Raw genomic sequence first — 21,772 nt, forward strand, 5'->3', positions numbered from 1 at the left:
TGACGGTGTTTCTATGTTCACTACGGAGCCTCTGAACGTCTAAATGGCTCATATCTGATGACTATGAAAAGATGACAAACACCAATTATTTACATGCATTGATAGGATTACTGGATCAACAGGTATTACACATTTTACATCAGTAGATACTTTTGTTTGCCAGGAGCTGTTTGGGTTAATATAAATTCCAAGGAGGTCCGCTGAAGAGAAACAAATGATTGTTTTTGTACAAACTTTCAGAAGAAATAAATACACACAGCTGCTCTGTTAAACAGCCTTAGGGGTTTTATTGCTGCAGCCTTTTGTCATGTATTACCTGTTGTTTATGGAGAACTGAGGAATAGCCTGTATTAATTAGACTGTGGATCTACATTACCTTGACCTTCCCCGTGGGCCCCATGAGGCGGTCGTGTGTGGTTTAATGTTAACCACCTTTTCATTTGGCCAATATTTGGATTATCCACAAAAAATTCCCGTTAGTCCCAGTTGTATTACGAAACTGGAAGCACTCGGAGAGCGCAGACCTCCGCCAAGGCTGATCAGTGGCCCCCCCCATGGGCCCCCCCACCCCCGATCACCACCAAAATTTAATCATTTCTTCCTTATCCCATTTCCAACAAACCCTGAAAATTTCATCCAAATCTGTCCATAACTTTTTGAGTTATGTTGCACACTAACGGACAGACAAACAGACAGACAGACAGACAGACAAACAAACAAACCCTGGCAAAAACATAACCTCCTTGGCGGAGGTAATTAGTCTCACATCATCAGACCTGTCTCCAGAGTACTTAGCAGTTACTTAGAAATGTTAGAATGTTAAACTATCAACATGATTAACATTTTTGCACGTATTTAATATTGTCATCATAAGCAAGTTTATACAGCTTAAGTCTCCACAGTGGGAAAAGGTGAGAAGCACTTATTTTTACTTCCTACATTTTTACCAATATCTGTATTTCCTACTACTTATATTTTTAAAAAAAATAGCTTATTACTTTAGTTTCAAGGTTTTTAAATGGAGCTTTATTTTAGCAGAGTGTCTTTACAATATTAAGACTGACTTTACTGTAAATGGAGCAAAACATAGCAACATAGAAAGTGTCCAAAACCTTCTCAGTTGATTGATTGATTTCACTTATGGATCATCAGACAAAACAGAACTCAAGGATAAAAGGATAAACTGTTATTTCCAATATGGTTCCCACAAATTAAAAGACAGAAACAACACAGACTTTCATCACACATCACCAAAACAGATAAAAAAAAAACAACCAATGTAATCAATTTAAAATCCATAATGTGTCTGCCCAGGATCAAAACTTACAAAATTCCAACATTTTGACACATTATTTTGCATAATTCACCTAAGAATTAAGCCACACAGGAATTAACTAGTAACATTAACTGCTAATGTAAATGCTTCTGTACACAAACACAGCTGATTTATTTTTCCACTGTCAAAACTGCCTGTTTTGACACCTGTCCATAGGGCTGTGCAATTAATCGAAATTCAATTACGATTTCGATTATTACACGCAACGATTACAAAAATTATGTAATCGAGAAAAAAACGATTATTAATTTTGAGTTGTTTTAATTCACGTGCATGCAAGCTACCATGAGCTGCTCTGCCCCGCCCCCCTCTAAGCTACTGCTGCCTGCTAGTCGGCAGGTCCACCCCAAGAGGAAAGTTGTACCTAGCGGTCTGGGAAAATGGCAGGAGAATCACAGCAGAAGTGATTGGTAAACAAAAAAGGCAAGTCAAATTCAATTGTATGGAATCACTTTGGGTTTGATGAAGAAGACGAAGAGTAAAAACACTTCACGTGCAAAAATTGTTTCGTAGTTGTGTCCGCACCGACCGGTAACACAACAAACCTTTTTAACCATTTGAAGTTTAACCACCGCGACCTTTATCATAATCTTATGAAAAACTAAAACACATAAAAACAACTTCGTCCGCAATGCAATCTTCAGTCTCCGAATCTCTTTACGCTGCAACTCCCGTATTAACATAACCCTAACCCGTATAACCCTAACGTGCGTATTCTAGATGGCTGATGTATACAGAGGGCCTTAACTGAAACCTCACGGCACGCCACTGAATTTACTGTTTCATACTACATTGAACATACTTGAATTTATAATTTGCACTTTACGTGAGTTTTTTTTTTTTTATTGCTACAGTTCTATGGCAAGTCTATAGCAGTTTGATTACAGTGCATTATTTGTTTACAAAAGGAAACATAGTTGAATTTACAGTACACTTATTTGCATTCAAAGATTTTTTTGTTTCGTACAAAAGTGAACATACTTTGTTTTAGTGGTGAAAAGCTTTATTTATGTTTAAAGAGTATATTTTACATTGTTTTGCAAGTTAAAAAATAAACAACTTTAAGGTTAACAAATAATCGTTTTTAATAATCATGATTTCAATTATTGCTAAAATAATCATGATTTTTTTTTTTCTATAATCGAGCAGCCCTACCTGTCCAAGTCTGTCCAGTTCTGAGCCTTTTTACAGATTCCTTCCCCTAATGTACATTTAGTGTCTCCTCTGCTCTTTCCAATAACTTTAGTGAAGTATTCACTGGGAAACTTGTCGTCATATTTTCATTTTCATATCATGCACATGGTCAAAGACTGAGGGAATCACAATCAGAAAATCAAACACGTTTTCAGGTCTGGGTTTAGCAAAGAGAGAAATCCCTGCACACAAAGCATCTGAAGAGACCGATGTAGCATAAAAAAGACCACTCCTCTATTTTCACTGGAAAAAATGATCAGATGTATCATAGTGTCGTTTTGTCTTTTTACTCTCGCTAACAAACTAAACAAGACGAAAATGGCGAAAAGAGATGTAACATGACATAAAAATGGCATATCAAGATAAAAACACTTATTGTAATTTCTTTATTTTACTTCATGGTTGTGAAAGCCAGTGTACGCAGAGTAGAATCTGAATTTTTATTCAGCAAGATAAAAACTATATACAGGGTGGGGAAGCAAAATTTACAATGAACATTTAGTTGTTTTTTTCTCAGCAGGCACTACGTCAATTGTTTTGAAACCAAACATATACTGATGTCATAATCATACCTAACACTATTATCCATACCTTTTCAGAAACTTTTGCCCATATGAGTAATCAGGAAAGCAAACGTCAAAGAGTGTGTGATTTGCTGAATGCACTCGTCACACCAAAGAAGATTTCAAAAATAGTTGGAGTGTCCATAAAGACTGTTTATAATGTAAAGAAGAGAATGACTATGAGCAAAACTATTACGAGAAAGTCTGGAAGATACTATTAAAGAAGAATGGGAGAAGTTGTCACCCGAATATTTGAGGAACACTTGCGCAAGTTTCAGGAAGCGTGTGAAGGCAGTTATTGAGAAAGAAGGAGGACACATAGAATAAAAACATTTTCTATTATGTACATTTTCTTGTGGCAAATAAATTCTCATGATTTTCAATAAACTAATTGGTCATACACTGTCTTTCAATCCCTGCCTCAAAATATTGTAAATTTTGCTTCCCCACCCTGTAAAATATGAAACAGACATGAAGGGGAGGTAGAGAAAAAGCATCTTTATGTTTCTGTTTCTGACACTGAAATCTGACTTGTGCACTGGACTGAAGTGAATGTTCATTATTTTCAGTCATTTTTATTTTATCTGAATGGCTTGATAATGCTTCTGTTATAATAATATGATATTAGGCTCAGTTTCTGTTCTGTTCTGTGCAAAAACATCTGGTGGAAATGTCCTTCAAAGACCTTCTTTTATTTTTACTTTTACATTCAAGAACATGGCAGAACCAATATATATATATATTTTTTTTTTTACTTCAACTGCAGTAAAGAGGATGAATCAGTACCTCCACTTTTACAAAATAATTTAATAAAAACTATTCATGCACTTCACCTTTTATTACTTTTACATTGCTTTTTTTTAACAAAAACAAAACTGTTTAATGTCAAAGTGACACAAAATTCCAACAATGTGAATTAATTAAAAACACATAATGTAACATAAGCAGCTGCCGAGATATCCATCCCCTAGAAAGTGAGTGAGAGTAAGTTAATAAAAATAAGATAAAATATTAAAAATAAGATCCAATAAATCGGTTCTAGTAGTGTCAGAACGAGTGAAATGGAAATCACCTGTGGGCAGTGAATGTGTCTTAAATGACCGCACTGCAAATTATTTAGTTCTTACCAAGATTTAAAAAAAAACTTAGATTTAGAAGTGTGACATAATTTATCTTGTTTTAAGAGTTAATTTCTTATTTTAAGTGTTCATACATCTGTAGACATGCTTATTTCTAGATTTAACAACCTTAATTCAAGAAATCTTGTCAAGTGAAATTATCTTGCTGCATGGACTGATATTTCACTTGGTTTGAGTATCTTTTTCCTCAGATTTAATGTTTTGATCTTGTTTTTAGACGCCTCTTTTTTTGCAGCGTGTATTATAATAACATCTGTGTCTGGAAGGTCCAATATCTGGTTAATCAGTATTCCTGTGTACAGCTACAACATGAAGATGAAACAACACTCCAAGCAATTCAGTAAAAAGGATATTGAAAAGTCTGAGTCAGAGGATGAATAAAATAAATCCAAATCACTGAACATCCCCTGGAGTTTAGCTAAATCAATTAAGAAACGGAAAAAATATGTGTAAATTTGCCTTGAGGACGTGCTCATAAAGAGACTAGTGAGGGAGGACACCGAGACACCTCTGAACTGAAGGAGTTCAGCAGTGGAGATTAAAAGACTGCTGACCTTGGTTCTTTACAAATCAAAGCCTTAAGGGCGAGCAAAGCGGAAGACTCTTGAAGAAATCTCAACTAGAGTTCACCCATAGGCAGGTGAAGACTCCTAGGTCAGATCGAAGAAGATTCTATGATCCAATGAGACCAAAATGGAGCTATTTGGTCATCAGATAAGCTGACACTGCATACAACTACAAACACACTACCCCCAAAGAGAAACAGGGTGGTGTAGCATCATGTGGAGATGCATATTAGCAGCAGGCCGGGAGGGTTAGTAAAGGTTCAGGAAAAAGAGAATTCTGCAAAATACAGGGAAATCCTAAAGGACAATCTTATTCTGTCAGCAAGAGAACTATGACATGGGTGATTTACTTTCCAGGAAGACAATGACCTGAAGCACACCCAGCATTACACTGAAATGCTTTAAAGACGAGGTGAATGTTGTGAATCAGCCTAGTCAAAGCCCAGAACTAAACTAAACCAACGGAGAACTTGTGGTTGGACTTGAAAAGAGGCTGTTCACACCTGATCCAAGTGCAATTAACAAAGCATGAGCGGTTTTGCAAAGAAGAATGGTGCAAAATTGCAGCAAACAGCAAGTCTGACTGAGACCTGTCCACACAGATTCAGTACAACCATAGATGCAGCTACTACACTGGCTCCCTGTCTCTCAGAGAATAGACTTTAAAATTCTCTTGCTAGCATATAAAGCACTGAATGGTTTAGGCCCAAAAATACATCAGAGACCTTCTAGTCCAGTATGAACCATCAGGTCGTCTGGTGCAGGTCTGCTCTATGTTCCAAAAGTCAGAACTAAACATGGAGAATCAGCGTTCAGTTTCTATGCTCCGTATATCTGGAACAAACTACCAGAAAATATCAGGTCTGCTGAGAGTCTGAGTTCTTTTAAGTCAAGGTTTAAAGACTCACCTGTTCACTGCTGCCTTTGACTAAAAGGCTTTTTACTTTTTAAATTGTATATTCTCTTTTGAAACTCTGCACTGAAACTCTTACTTTATGATGTGTATGTTTTTATATTTTTGGATTTTATGTGTTGTTTTATAAAGTTTTAAATGTGTTTCTTTTTCCCTGTCATATTTCAATGTCCTGTGTGAAGCACCTTGAATTGCCTTGTTGCTGAAATGTGTTATTTAAATAAACTTGCCTTGCCTTACTAGACATTGATTTGAAGCATTCAATATTTCTGCAAATTTTTGTCAAAAAAGCCAAATTGCATTGACCCTGAGTGCATTTCTAAAAGCAGTGAAAGGAGAAAATATCCAAGGGTATGACTACTGTTTATTGCCACTGTATTTGTGTAAAGAAAGTGTGTTTTTGTTATCAGCTGACCTCTAACAGATCCATAGTGTGTCCGTTTGTGCTTACCATGCACTGTAACCTGTGTCTGCTGCATCTGTGTCGTGTCCATGATGGTGATGTTGCAGCTGTAGGGGCCGGTGTCTGTCACATTAACGCTGGGGATGGTCAAGACGCTAACCGCCTCGGTAGCCTGAGACAGCGCTTCACGGTGGTGCTGGATGTTCACCAAACTGTCCCACTAACGGGAAGAAGCCGATATCATGAAAGACCTTCGGAAATCCAGTTTAACTTTGTTTATCGATGCTGCACATGACGGGACTGACTGTCACTACCTGTTTGCCTGGATATGACCACTTTATGTCCACCCCAGCGTCGAACTCCACCGACGCGGTGCAGTTCAGGGTGAGTGTCTCCCCCACTATCAGCTCTACTGGATCCTCAGGAAACAGCTTGACATTGTAAACCTGACTTCCTGTCCGGGAAAAAAAAAAAAAAAGGGCAGGGGGTAAAAGAGGGACACAGGGAGGGAGACAGTGAAAGAGGTCACGGTGACATCGTCAGCAGTTTTTCCTTCCTCGCTGCACCAGAGGAAATGACTCTCCTTTGGACCAGAGGAGCCTACTATAAAGAAGAAACTGCCTGCCACAAAGTCACACTATTTCCATTTATGCGTCAAGCTACTACATTTCAGTGAAGGAAATTAAAGGTGAACATAGTGAAGCCTTAATTTAAGATAAGAGAGAAACCTCTGGACTCTGGCCTGTGTCTGATATTCAAGCCACCATCACTGGAAATAACATGAAAAAAAAATAAAACATGCATGGTGGCTGATGTCTGTGTGGCAGGCTATGATTGCCTGATGGTTTAAATGCTCCATTAGCTTTCCCAGTGAAGACTCCCTCTCTCAGTTTCTTCTCTGAGTGATGTGGCTGTTACTGTTGGCCAGCAGAAGCGGGTATGAGTTTCCTTTCGCCTCCAAAGTGAGAGATGAATGATCTAACACAACACAGAAAAGAGCCTTGAGGTCTCTCAGAGTTCACTCCAAATGAGAGGGAGCTTCGGCCCCTTCTAGCCCCTTTATCTTATTTTCCCGATTTAATTACGTTGTAACTTCATTTTCTTTCCCTCTTTGTTTTGATTTTTTTTTCCTCTCTTATTCTAATTTCACTGCTGTAATGTGCCTTTCTCTGATAGAAGACTGTTGTTTTGGAGGAAATGACATAATGGAATCAAGTCTGTCAAATCATTAGCACTAAGGCATAATTGGTTCACTAATTTCCATGTAAAATTATAACATAATAAGTTGTTGATTTTTTTTAATAGTAGCTGAATCAAATATTTGCACTTAGCAGGGTGGGATTTACAGAGGGCAACTGCTTCCCCTCCCCTTTTATTCTCCTACTCCACTACATTTACTACATTTTATTGGTAATTATTGTAAATACAGAGCAGAACTTTTACTTGTAGTGGCATACCTTCATTTTGATTTTAATACTTTTGCTTTTTTTCATTTGATTTGTTTTGTTTGAACACTGATCTTGTTCCTGTTATGCATTGAGAATACTCCATATAAAAATGATACAACAATAAAGAGTATGGAAGTATTTCTGTGGGTCTTTTATTGAATCCATTTACATACTATATGTAAAGCACTTAACAAATTTATTAGACCACCACCCAATGTAAGGTTTATGCCATAGCTAGCCTAAATTAACAGCATTAGTAATTATCAGAACCTATTTTTACCTCCGCCAAGGAGGTTATGTTTTTGCCAGGGTTTGTTTGTCTGTTTATTTGTTTGTCTGTCCGTTAGTGTGCAACATAACTCAAAAAGTTATGGCCAGATTTGGATGAAATTTTCAGGGTTTGTTGGAAATGGGATAAGGAAGAAATGATTAAATTTTGGTGGTGATCGGGGGTGGGGGGGCCCACGGGGGGGGGCACTGATCAGCCTTGGCGGAGGTCTGCGCTCTCTGAGTGCTTCTAGTTGTTTCTGTAATGGTTGTATTTAGTATGTAGAAGCTCTTAAACTCAAATAATATTTTTAATGCCAAAATATAATTATCATTGTTATCCACAGATGTCCAAATTTACTGTTCTACAAAAAAACGGAAAAAATAAAGCACATTTCACAAGATGTTAAATTATAGTTGTTTACTTTATTAACTGCATTCTTGAAAAGAAGAAGTAGTTTTACTGGTTGAATGTTTCGCTTGATTAATTTCTGACTCACCATCTTCCCACATCACCCTGTGACTATGTCTTGTCCCTCCCTTTGCCACTCCATGTAATGTTTCCTACATCCACCCCAGTACTGAGTGTTTTTTGTAGCGTCCAAAGTGACCGTCTGGCTGTTTCTTTTGACATGAAAACTGGAGTTTTCTTAAGAGCTCTATGACAGGTTTTGCTGAAACAGAGTGACACTTCCCACCCTCCTTCCCACTCACAGTGGGGAATAGACACTATGTCCTTCCTAACTTTATTGAGAAACCCACTCTAGTAATCTCTGATCATTTCTATATATTTTTTATTACGTTCTTTATTTTTTCAAGTTATCTACCTATGGTTTATTCTTGTACTCAGCTGTGGATTTGGGCTGATGAATGTGTGGTGAGTCTTGGCCAGAAAAACAAAAACAATGTCCCTGTTTTATTCATTTCTGACTCTGAAGAAAGAAAGTAAATCACATTCATTCAACAGGTATGTCTCTTTACCTGTGGTGTGGATCAGGTAGCTGGTAGATTGATAATCTTTGCCTTCCAGTCTGGCTGTACACCAAAGCATGAGCATTGGCACGCTGTCAATGATTTGCCTGGGAATCGACCACCCTCGTTTGTTGTCCCATGTCATCCTACTTCCGTCCAGATCTGTCGAAAACTACAGAGATGTGCAGAAAGATTACTTCAATCATCTACTAAACCATGAGCTGAGAGCTTCGCTTAGAAATAAGTGATGAGTACAAACCGCTGAAAGAGTGACATTCAGATCAGGAACTGTGACCAGACACGGCACGATGAAATGCGTGGAGAAGCGTGTGATGAAAAGTGTCTCCACATCATTGGCGTTGCCCCCGCCATAGTTGTCTCTCTTGAGGAAGGGCTGCTCAGGGTCTGATAAAAAAAAAAAAAAAAAAAGCAGAGAGCTGTTAAAAGGTAATCCTGATACCAGTTGGGCTAATGGCTCTTTTACTGGGGTAACTTCATGAAGGAACAGACAGATGTCTCGCAGCCGGATAATGACCCCCTCGGCTTATTTTCATATGTGGAGTTTATCATGATTACAACGTAATGCAACTCTGTCTCCACACAGTAAAAAGCAATGAGAACTGCTATTACCTGTCAGCTGATAAACAGACAGCCGATGGGTTTAATCCTCTTCTAAATAGTGTTACAATTTCACCCCATGCTGTATGTTAGTAGAAAATATCTCTCCTGTGTTTTATCCTTGACACCTTCATATTTCCCTTTTCTCTTTTTATCATCTCAGCTGGGCTTCTGGAGACATCACAGCCATTGTGTCAGCAATTTACATTGCAGCTGTTATCACTGCAGAACCTCATATTCCCAGAGCGTGAGCACAGATCATTATAAAATTGCTTATCTCTCAAGCTTTCCTGTCAATACCAGCAACATTTGTACTGCAGCCAAAGATGTTATATGACAACAAACCAGCTTGCTTCTTTTCTTATTTATTTTTTTCCACGATAAGCCTTCTATTATTTTCGTACTTTTTTGCTGCACGACTCGAAGCTGCTGTGAGACCGAACAATAGCTTCTATCGAGGAGCTTACATTTCTGCCCTGCGGTTGTCTAAATACACACAGGTAGCAGAAATAATACACAGCCCCTTGCTGTTTAAGTGCTTCACAATAAATCACTGAAGATGGTAAAACGCAATTGGTTTTGGAAGAGCACAGCCTCTTTGAGCCTGGGGGAAGCAGAGTTTGCAAAGCATCAGTGATATGAGCCTGGGTGAAGGAGATCATAGGTATAAATGTGTGCATGTCAGTCAGACAGAGTGTATTTTATGAGTACCTGTGTATGTGTGTGTCAGCTTATGATACTGTACATGCATGAGTGTCAGTGTTTCCACGTTAGTGCACGGTAAGGACAAGGTAAGAAGCACGTCTAACCCGTCTTAACTGAATCCACATGTGTCCCTTTTAGTCCCACCACATGCTGGGTGTGATTTATGGCTTTGATTTCATCTGCTTCTGATCAGCCCCCTGGTAAGATCTGTGGAAACTGTTTTGGCACCTTGTCAGAAGGGATAAACAGGCGTTTCACATGAGTGGACTAGTCAGGACGATTCCCCTACATGACACTCTCACTTGTTCTTTTCTGTTTCATTGAAAACATGGAAAGAAAAAGTGAAGAGGCTTTCCTTAAGGCCAAGCTCACAGTCTTAAAATTGTCTTGAAACAGAGAAAATGGGCCTGATGGCTTTGAATTCTAATGTTGTATCACAAATCACGAAGCCAGGAGCAGTACATCACAGATCTGACAGTGATAACATATGATAATACTTAAGAGCTGCTGTAATTAAAATGGATTCAAATGAGTGGCTGTTGTATTGCAGAATAATAAATGAATAAGATGTCCTTCGTATAATTACAAAAGTGAATGAGCTGCTCATTCTTTCATCAAAAGCTTTCCTTTCCAAACATTAATCCTGCCAGTTTCCAGGGTGTTGCTGAGGTAAAGTCAATAATTTCCCGTCCTAATAATGCCGATGCTGCTTTGATATCGAAGTAATATTCAAACAAGAAATCTGTTTTAGTAGGAGGTCTGTGGTTTCTTGTGAACTGCTCAAGGAAAAGAGAAAAGAAACACAGCTGAGCCAGGCACAAAGCAGATCAATGGTGTTTTCTTTTGCCACAGTTCAGGCCGAGCAGAGCAGATCCACAAACTGCAGACTCACTAATGTACAAAGAGAAAATAAAACTTGGTTGGAAATAAGTTACACTGTCAAAACAGACAATCTAATTTTCTTACTTTATGTACACCACACTCTATGTGCAGACCAATTACACTTAAACGAAATAAGAAACTGAACCGAACAAGTTTTGGGATTGAATTGTTTATACTGTATCAGTGTGGTGAACAAATCATTACCCCAGCCCCCGAGGGGAGAAGGGGAGGCAAGGGGCATTGTGTTTGTTTGTTTGTTTGTTTGGTTGGTTGGTTGGTTGGTTGGTTGGCTGGTTTCTTTCTTTCTTTCCTTCTTTACACTCTAGCAGCAAAACTACTGGTTGAATTCATACCAAATTGGGTTTATAGACTGCCAGTGACCAAGAATAGATCTGATTACATTTTGGGAAAAGTAGGTCAAAGTTCAAATTTTTTATGAATTTTTAAAATCTTTTTTCTTCTCCCATTTTCTTATAAAGGGCGAAATTTCAAATGTCTATAAAAACACCAATTTTGTTTCAATTTACTTCAAACTTGGCACATAAACAGAGGCAATCGATATGCTGACATCACCACACACATAGACATGATGACATCAGCTGGATCGATGCCAAAATAAGCTACAATACGTGTGAGGGGTGGGGTTTGTTGTACCTGGCACCCCTTGTTTCAATATTATTTGAGTATTTTGAGTCAGTTTGAGTTAGTGTTATGTGTTATTGTCATCGTACATGATTATTTGCATGTGTGTGAGGATATTTTAACCAATCTTCACAATTTTAAATGTTCTTTAGAAGTGATGGTTAACTCATAAAGACCCAAACATCCACTGGCAACCAAATCTATTGATCTTAAATGTTTACCTATTAATCCACTAATTCTATCAATACATGTAAATAATTGGTGTAAAATGCAGTTTGTCATCTTTTCATGGTCATCAGATATGACCCATTTGGATGTTCAGAGGCTCAGTAGTTACCGTAGAAACACTGTCATCTTCTACAACAATGATTCCCTTGGAGTTGGATTAATGACAGTGTATGGAGACACTTGGTTTATGTTCAGTTAATGATATATTTGGTTGAAAAAGTCTCTTTTTCTTCAGTATTCTCTATTTCTGATATTATCACAATCTACTTTAATCTGAGCTTTTATGAACATCTACATGATCAGTAAATTAAATCATGAAAAATACCTGGTTGTCACTGAAAAAACACAAAATACAGAATGACGATAAATCAAATAGAGACAATAATTCATTTTGGAAATGCCACAAAAGTAGAACTGGGTCTTTACGGGTTAAAGTTATAATAACAGGACAATGGAACTGACTCACCTCTGATGAAAACATAAATGTTGACGGCAGTGGTGCCATCAATGACAGCCTTGACATCCTTGTAATAGCAGCGGTAGTAGCCCGTGTCCTTGGCCAGCGCCCCCTTCAGGACCAGCCTCTTGCAGTAGGGCCTGCCTGGCTGCCCCTGACACTCCCTGACCTGGGCGACCCTCTGCTGGGGGGCGCTGGTGGTCAGCAGCTGGGCCTGACGGTTATTTAGCTCCTGACCCTCCAGAGTCTTGTCAGGCCACGCCCAAGCCAGAGCGCTCTGTCCCCTGAGGAGACACGGGCCAGAAGTCATGTTATTTTAGGATGTGGAACAAATAAAGACCATTAAATAACCTGATGTTTTTAAAGTGAAGTGTTTCCCATGGTTTAAAAATCACTGTCTGTATTTGACAAAGAACACTGTTGAATAAGACAAAGCAGATCCCATTTGTTTTTGTCTGTGTGCCTGCTCCTATAAATTCCATCTTTCATATGCTGTACATCCACACGTCACATAAATTCAGTTATGGGTTGCCGTGTTAACCCTGAAGGCATTATGAGCAAGATTGAGTGGAATCATAATGGCTGTCTGAAAACTGATAGCTGTGCTTTCACTACCTGCCTCCACAAAGTCCAAACGTCCACATTTGCAGACGGAGCCAAAACATGATGATGGGAAATAGCTCTTCCAAAACTCACAGAGGGCAATGAGCACATTCTTGGGCTTATTTTCCTACTATCTATCTAGATTCTATTAAATCGTAAGTCGTAAAGACTAAATTAACTCAAATGAAACTGACTACCTCTCCCTGGGGGTTCTCTTGAGCTTGGACTTTGTGAGGCTTATGGCTGAAAAAAGTCAATGATGGGACGAGTCCAAAAAATATCACTATTTCTCCAAAGACATCATTGTTTTGCACCGCAGAATCACAACGGTTAATGGAGTGACAGCTTGGCAGCAGACAGTGCAGCAGAGATTTCACAAAGGATAAAGGATGCTTATTATGAGTGAATTCATGTCTCACATTTACTCAGTGTTGGCTATGTTTTAGACTTTTAAAAAATGCATGTCAGTCTGTTTGTTTGGTTTTACAACTGATGGTGGGTGAATTGAATAACTGAAAAATGTCCTCCCTTTTTCCTGTGAAAGGAGTTTTTCTTATTCAGACTGAGCTGGTGTTATAGAGGTCTGAACTGCTGAAAAACTGTTTAATAGTCATAATGCATCCCATGAAGCTCTTATAACATCCATAGTTTGTATGGAAATGTGAAAGCATGTGTATAATGACAAAGTGGAGCTACGCACACATACCTGCATGTAATAGTCAGTGTTTCATAGACTGGAATCACTAGGTCGTCTTTAGGGCTGTCGAGGATGGGAGGGGTCATCGAAAAGCCAATCACCAGACCTGAAACAGCAAACACAGCCACCGCATTAGATTCATGTTACACAGGTCAGTGAGGGCCTGGTGGGTTTGACAGAGCTGCTGGTAGGCTGTCAAATCTCCGAAACACATTAGGAATCTGAAATCTGACACGAGGGCAGCTCAGATAGCACGTTGTTCATTATATTTACAAGCTGTAAAGCAAACTGCAGTGAAAGCGCTCTGTCCCTGACACTGTGAAACACCCAGACGGAGCAATCACGGCCTAATGATGAGGCGACGCTGCTTAGAGCTCCTCGCCTCCTCCTCTGATGGAGCCACAAAGGCCATTTACCCTTGATTCATTACCATTGCATTCACTGACATGTGCTTTCTAGAATGTCATTAGCGTCCCAAAGCCCCCCCGGGTGATATTAGTGCTTATAGTCAGACTACAGTGTGTCGTATAAAAAGGTGTCTCCGTGACTTGCGTCTTACCTGGTTATCATTAGGGGTTGGAACAGACAGAGTGGCAGCAGAGGGGGCTATGAAAGTGCAAAAGGTTGCTATGTACTTCAGAAAGTAAATGAAGACCATTTGACTCGTTTGACACTGTGTTTGACAATTCATCGTCATTGAAAGTCAAAAAAAGAAAAAAAATTATCGAGATAAAAATATTCATACTGATTCATCTGATTCAAAGGGTGGTTTGGGATTGTGTGTCAAAGTTGAACAAACCAGACGATTATTTGTGGTTTTAAATGATTCGTTAAACACATAATGAAACAAATGAAGTAACATAAAAGACAAAGCAACCTAAAAATGACCAAAAAAAAAATACACTTGAGCTCTCTGAATTCATGATTTGATGTTTTGTTTAGTTAATTTTCTTCTCTTCATTGTCATATAAGCCAGCATTTATCAGCAAAAAAAAAATAAAAAATACAACCATCAAAGTTCTTAATAAGATGGAAAAGAGTTAAAATTCCTCTTTATAGTTAGAACATTTTAAGAAAACTATCATGATAAAATAGTTCTTCACCATCAAAATATGTATAGTTAAAGTAAGTAAAATAATAAAGCATGGTAATATTCTGTTTTTGCTAGAGGTAGACTAGTATATCGGCTGGTTGATATATTGATTTTTTTCAATATCGGCCACTGGCCTTAATTTCTTTTTTGTTTTTTGAAAACCAATATTTGATCAGTAGTAAAAATGCTATAAGATATTGGATCAGACACCTGTGTGGGCAGCACTTGAGTTCAATACATGTTAAAAGAGTACTATGTGTCTGTATATTAATAATTTCAGTTATATTGTTGCATAAAAATCTAAATTATCTGAGTGTTTCAGTTGAATAGAAAAACCCATATCAGTCGACCTCTAGTTTTAGCTAAGAATGTAAATAAACCTTAAATGATAATGATATTTACTGTAATCTGAGAATATACAATTAGTGTTTTTAATGTAATTATTCAATGAATTCCATATCAGCACATGTGATACACAATGAAAATATTGCAGAAAAAGGATGTGGGTTTATGGAAGTAAATCTGTCTCATCATGTTTTGAATTATAAAAGCCATGGAATTTCTAGTACTTTTTTTTTTTTGCACTGAAATTAAGTATCTGAATTATTTGTCTCTGAATTCAACTATGTTCATTCATTTAGTATAAAAAAAGTTCAGGTGCAAAAAATTCAGACACAAAAAATTCAGATCACACATCCGGGACACCAAGGATAAGCAATCGATTCTATCTCAAGTCGAACCGACAGCCAGCCAATCGAGGAATGTTAGGTTGGTCATGTGACACAGATGCAGGAAGACGGTCAGCACGGATGTGTGATGTGAATGTTTTGCATCTGAATTTTTTGCGTCTGAATTTTTTGCGTCTGAATTTTTTGTATCTGAATTGTTTTTTATTCAGAATTTACAAACATAGTTGAATTCAAAGACAAACAATTTGGATACTTAATTTCAGAGCAAAAAAAAACAAAAAATTCAGATACTTAATTTCAGTGCAAAAAAATTCAGTGCAACAAATTCGGTAGCTTTTATGATTCAAAATCTGATGAGACAGATTTACTTCCATGTGGGTTCACATTCATTCATTTTCCTTATAAGAGTCGTGGGGGCGGTGGAGTCTATCCCAGACATATATAGACATACAACCATTCACTCTGACATTCACACCTACTGATGATGTTCATCGACCGATTAACCTGTTTAAGTGCATGTCTTTGGATTGTGGGAGGAAGACAGAGTGGCTGGAGAGAACCCACGCAAACACAGGAAGAACATACAAGAGAAAAACCAAGCCAAGGACCTTCTTACTGTGGGGTAAAAGTGCTCACCACTGCACCACTTTGCTGCCTGTGGGTTCTCATATGTAGGGAGAAGACATTACTCATTCACACATTCACTTCATAGAGACACAAAACCTCCCTTCACTCTCCAGCATCTGCAGCACAAACCTACGAATACGTAGGATTTTATTTCGGGTCAGTGATGACCGGAGGCCGATCAAAATCCAGAGAGCAGAGGACAAGTGCGATTCTCGTACATAAAACTCACATCCTCCTGGGAGAACAACAGAGCATGGCTATTCCATTTCTCATTCTTCTCTCTTTTTCAGTTGTGTTTGCAGAAAAGGCTGACTGCAGTGAAAGCACATTGGCGCATACAAAATATTTAGCACTTTCGAGCAATTTTCTCCACTTTTAAGAAAGAATCCAAGCATGAAAATTAACAAAAAATACAGTAGGTTTTAATTTTTCTTTTATCTTATCAATTATTAGGGATGCACCGATACCGATACCAGTATGAGGTATTGGTCCGATACTGAGCGCGTGTACTAGTACTCATACTCGTAAAAGTGCTCCGATACAAACATACCGATACCACTTGATGGGTGCGTGACGTTCAACTCATAGTGCAGCGGGTGTGCGGTGGAGGAGTAACGTCAGCAGTGTGGAGATTTTTTTAAATAAATGATGGTGACAACAGTAATGCTGTAACTGCAAGATATGTTAAAGACACAGACGGATACGGATGGAGCGTTCTGTCCGTCCTCTGCGTACATTCCAAAGGTAATTCTGTCTGTTTTCCGGGAGCTAGCGGATGAGTACACAGAGCCATATAAAGATCGTCATATTATCTTATAAGGCTCTGTGCATACCCAGACAGAGAATACCATCGGGAACTGTGGGGGTAGAGGATCTTTTAAAAGTGTGACTGTGTGAGTTAGCGAAAATAGTTAGCGAGTTAGCGACATATTTATGACAACTACCCTCATCAATATCAACTTTAGCATCCACATTAGTATTGCCTACTCTGTCATTGCCATTTTTGTTATTACTGACTTTCTTCTTCTTCTCCAAAAACTTTACAATTCTTTGCGGTATTTGTCCAGTATGGTTAATTAAGAGTGGCGCCCTCTGGTGGATTGATTGAGAAACGCTCATTCCAACACATTAAATGTCAGTAGAAGCACTTTATTACAGCCAGACTAATGACAACAACAATAAAGCACATTTTCAAAAGGAACTAAAAACTGTAATGGTATTATTAAGTACTCGTATCAGTACTCAGTATTGGCAAGTAATCAAATGTAAGTACTTGTAATTGTACTCGGTCTGGAAAAAAGTGGTATCGGTGCATCCCTATTGATTATAATATCAATTTCCACTTCTTTGCTGTTTGGTATCACAGTTAGAATGGTCACATCTGGTTCTCCAAGATATAAAACTGATATCATGATGATTTAAAAACCCATGCAATTCGGAAAATAATATTTGACTTCATTTGTCCCTGAGCAGCTAATATCACTGCTCTGATGCAAACATGTTAAGGCTTGGAAATGGGAAACGGTGGTAGTCCATGAATCATTTCCATCTTGGCTCCCAGCAGGGGGTTCCTTCCCTCCTCTTTTACAGATCTTTAACGCTGCCCCAGAGGACACGTTGTCTCAACATATTTTCTCAACATATTGTCTCAGCTCAGATGTGAACCTGCCACCAGCTCCAGTCCCATCACCACCCGTCTGCAACACTGCACGGCTTTGTCCACTATTCCTGACGCCTGCGATTCTATGAAGGCAAACACTTATAGTGGGCTGTGGCACACAAATGCACTAAAATGGACCCCCAGCAGCGAAGGACGGGGAAAGTGGGAAAGGAAATTCGTGTCAGGAACAGAGTAGTTAGGAGAAAATATTTCCTTCACACGAAGTAAGGGTTCACACATCATATACTACGGCTGTTAGGATGTTGGCATTTTAGTTGACCATAAATACATCATGTTAAAAAAATACTAAAATATAGTTGATTCTTAATGTCTTTCAATGTCTTAGATCAAAACTGTCAAGCAACTCATGGCACCAGTACACTTATATTGGAGGACAAAATAAATGAAAAAAAATAAAATAAAAAATGAATGTCTTTCAAATAAGTACAATTATCAATATGAATGTCTGTTCTGTTATTCACCAGGTCAAAGGTGATCCACTGTAGGGTTAGAGTTACATTTGAGCCATGTTTATAATCAGTGGCGGCTGCTCATCTTTCAGAGAGGGGAAGCTCATTGTCAGCTTACATTAAAAAAAAAAAAAAGTCAGGTTATTTAAATATAGATTCGTCCCTCCGTTCCTTTTTGAGAAAATGGTCAGTGACCTTATCGTACCAAGTAAACAAGAAAACACTGAAATTATGTTAAATTGAAACAAGGAAGTACAATGAGTGTGTTTTATTTACAGTGCAAGAAATGAACAAGTAATTCCGCAGTGGTTTCTCTCTCGATTTCACAGCAGAATACACGATGGTGTTAAACTGAACTCTGTCAAGTGAAGGAGTATATCTCAAAATAGCTGTCAATCAAACGGGATTCAGCCTTTCAACTGATCCTCCAATCAGCACGTGGAACCCTGGTGTCCAGCCCGGCCGAGCTCCACCCACAGCTCCATTCACCCCCAGAGACGCCGGGCGTCCGGGGGCGGGACAACATCTTGGCATTTATCCAATTACCATCCAGTTTTGAGGCAGTGAAAAAAACTGTTCCATTCAGTCCCATTGAAGTGCATGGACGCTGAGCATCTACGGACAAATGCACTGAGCAGAGATCGTATGAGAAAACAGCGCAACGGGAATGTATGAGAAGTGAACAACATCGAGTCCGTTGGTTTGTGATAAAGCTGATTCTGAACAAACTCGTCTTTGAGATGAATGTGTTCTCACACATTTGTAGTTAATGAAATGTCAACACAACCGTAAATATTTAACCATTTAATTTTCATAATTTTAGGGGAAGCCGAGCGTCCATTGCAGTCTATGAGAAATCGCCACTGTTTATAATGTAGTTTTGATTGGGTTTGAAATTAGAAATTGTTCCGTTTTATTCAGAGCATACTGGACTTGACATTCTTCTGTTTGAGTCTAATTCTAACCCTAGTTATGGTTAGAGAGGCCAGAAAAGAGTAGATAGTACATGGTTAACTTTATACCACTGATGTGTAAGTCTGTTAACAGTAACATGAACAAGAAGAAACATTTGTTGTATTCCTGTTTTCCTTTTGTTCATAAAAATTGATCAGGGCAAATGTGACATGACTTAAATGTACACTGTCACCCATAAAGTTGGAATAAAATATTTTTACCTCTTCTCATGACATGATTGTGACCATGTGATTAGTTATTGATAAATAAAGTGTATCTGGGACTCAGTCTGTAATCATTGCACCAGGTCAAAGGTGATTACTGATGTGTGTAAATAGGAATAAAAACAGGGAATGTGTCTGAAAATATAATTATCCAATTTTATGGGTAACAGTGTACACATTCTGACCAAAGAAAAACAACTCAGAAAATAGTCAGATCCCGTCTTGGGATAAATACTGGTAATTACCACCAGTTTGATAGAGAGCATAAAGATTGGACTGAGTTTCAGTGGAAAAAGGTCATGTGGTCTGAGAGTGGTAGAGGCATTGCGATGAAAAGAGGGGCAGATTATGTCATTACCCATCATGCCTAGTGCCAACAGTATAAACCTGTAGGGGCAATGTTATGATCTGGGTCTGATTCAGTTGGTCAGGTCTAAGTTCAGCAACATCATGTGCCTGAAAAAATGAAGCAAACAAATGTTGTGAAATTACATAAGCTTGACAAATATGTGCTCTAATAAAATCAAAGTATCATGTATATTGAGTGTGGGACTTTTTCTTTGCCAGGCTGTGTTCAAAGCCCATTACTGAAATATTCAACTGAGGTCCAAAATCTAAATAAACAACCATGTAGATAATTAAAATAGTATCAGAAGAAGAATGAAGTGCAAACTGAATGATGTCAAACAGTCACAACATGAAAAACAATGTAGAAATAATGATGATATATGTTGTTTATGTTAATTTCTGGTTTCATACAGCTCAATGGAAACATTTATCACAGTTATGTAAAATAATCACATTTATCTCAAATAACTGCAATGTGGAGATTACATAAAAACCCTGACAGACCTAATAAGACCATGTAAATACAAAGTGCATTTGTGTTTGTCCTATGCAAAAACTGCAGTACCAAATCTACATCTATAATATACAAAGTAGAGGTCAACCAATGGATTTTTCAAGTCTGTATATTAAAACCACAACACAACATAACAGTTTGGAGCAGGGAAAAAAGACAGATGATTCATTCAACAATATTATCCCCCATATGTTTACACGCAAACATGCATGTCTGAAATTCACTGTCTCTCACCAGGTAAGAGTGGAACTGAACATCCATGTCAAAGTTATATCTAAGTAAATGAATCTGAATCACTGAGCAACTGTAAGTAAAGGTAATTGTATATTTTTATGTTTCAAGCCACTATTTTCCTTCTAAGTTAATATTTTCAGTACAGAAGCCTATTATAACAATAAACGCTATTGAACACTAATGACACCAGCTTCTACCAATACTAATAGATGATAAAAGGTATAATATCGGTGCCAAATATTCAGTTTGACTTTCAACTACAAAGCCTGTTCTGAAAGAAATTACTCATAATTACATGTTGAGTGCCTCATAAGAATGGAAAATGATATTTCTCATAGCGTTTTTTTTTTTTTAGCTCAAATAATTGTGATAAGATGATTGTATAAGAACAGAGGCAGGCCTCTTCATATTCAACTGCCACATCTTTTGTCTCTCCAGTGTAATTATCTATAAGCTTCTTTTTTTTTTTTTTTTTTTTTTTTTTTTTTTTTTTTATCAATATATACCCAGATTTAGGTTTCTCTGGTATTCTGGCTTAAAACAGACATACACTGTTATAGTGTAAACTCTCTGCTATAGAGAGAACTAAAAACATATACATCATATTTTTTGACACTAATGGTGACTGGATGAATCGCATTTTGAGTTTTAGAGCCTCTATATGTCAACTAAAAATTTCTGACTCCATTAGTTTTATGAAAAACAATCAGACAGGCAGTCAACACAACAGATCCATCTTTCTGTAAGGCATCAAAACTTATTTAAATTGCTTTCATTGTATAAAAATATCATACATAATAGCAGAAAGCACAAGACGTATTTATATTTCAAACGAAAATGTATCAAAAAATGAATTGAACAGAATGATATGTAGGTACATAATTTTCCTGTCTGCTGGATGTTGACACTGAGTGATGAGCTGTGCGGTAAAACCCCACTGTAGCTGAGTCTCAATGATGGATGCCTCTCTCATAATCAGCTGAGAGATCGCACACTGACAGACTGGATGCAAATTGTAAATCTTTGTGAAATGTCATGACTGACGGGCACATCCTGAGAGAGAAGACATTAAGATGTGAGGAGTCTGTTCATGAGGGATCCCCATAAAAAGGTTTTGGCGATTTGATATGCTCTGACAGACACCAAGACGGGCCGACACGCCTGTGAAGGTACGGACCAAGTGTCACTCACCAGAGGGCAAAGAGGGCATTAAAAACATTTCACAGATCACCCGGACTGATTCCATTCATGACAAATATGCTGGTCCACTCAGAGCTCAGCATTCCTGACACGGTCTATTTCCAGGGTGAGTTGGAGGCTAATGTG

The 21,772-nt window shown here is 38.1% G+C and overlaps 1 protein-coding gene across 1 annotated transcript in view; it reads right to left on the bottom strand.

Moving 5' to 3' along the window:
• The window catches only part of flt4 (fms related receptor tyrosine kinase 4), a 72,534-nt gene that overhangs the window by 37,415 nt on the left and 13,347 nt on the right, over nucleotides 1-21,772 (bottom strand). Inside the window, exons 2-7 of the mRNA XM_030146011.1 lie at nucleotides 13,643-13,739; nucleotides 12,343-12,617; nucleotides 9,061-9,206; nucleotides 8,811-8,973; nucleotides 6,429-6,568; nucleotides 6,163-6,334 (exon numbers count right to left, since the gene is read on the bottom strand). Of these exons, the coding sequence (XP_030001871.1) occupies nucleotides 6,163-6,334; nucleotides 6,429-6,568; nucleotides 8,811-8,973; nucleotides 9,061-9,206; nucleotides 12,343-12,617; nucleotides 13,643-13,739 (993 nt within the window). The remainder of the gene's footprint in view (nucleotides 1-6,162; nucleotides 6,335-6,428; nucleotides 6,569-8,810; nucleotides 8,974-9,060; nucleotides 9,207-12,342; nucleotides 12,618-13,642; nucleotides 13,740-21,772) is intronic.

Source organism: Sphaeramia orbicularis, chromosome 10 (assembly GCF_902148855.1).
Source record: "Sphaeramia orbicularis chromosome 10, fSphaOr1.1, whole genome shotgun sequence".
Classification (NCBI taxonomy): Eukaryota; Metazoa; Chordata; class Actinopteri; order Kurtiformes; family Apogonidae; genus Sphaeramia; species Sphaeramia orbicularis.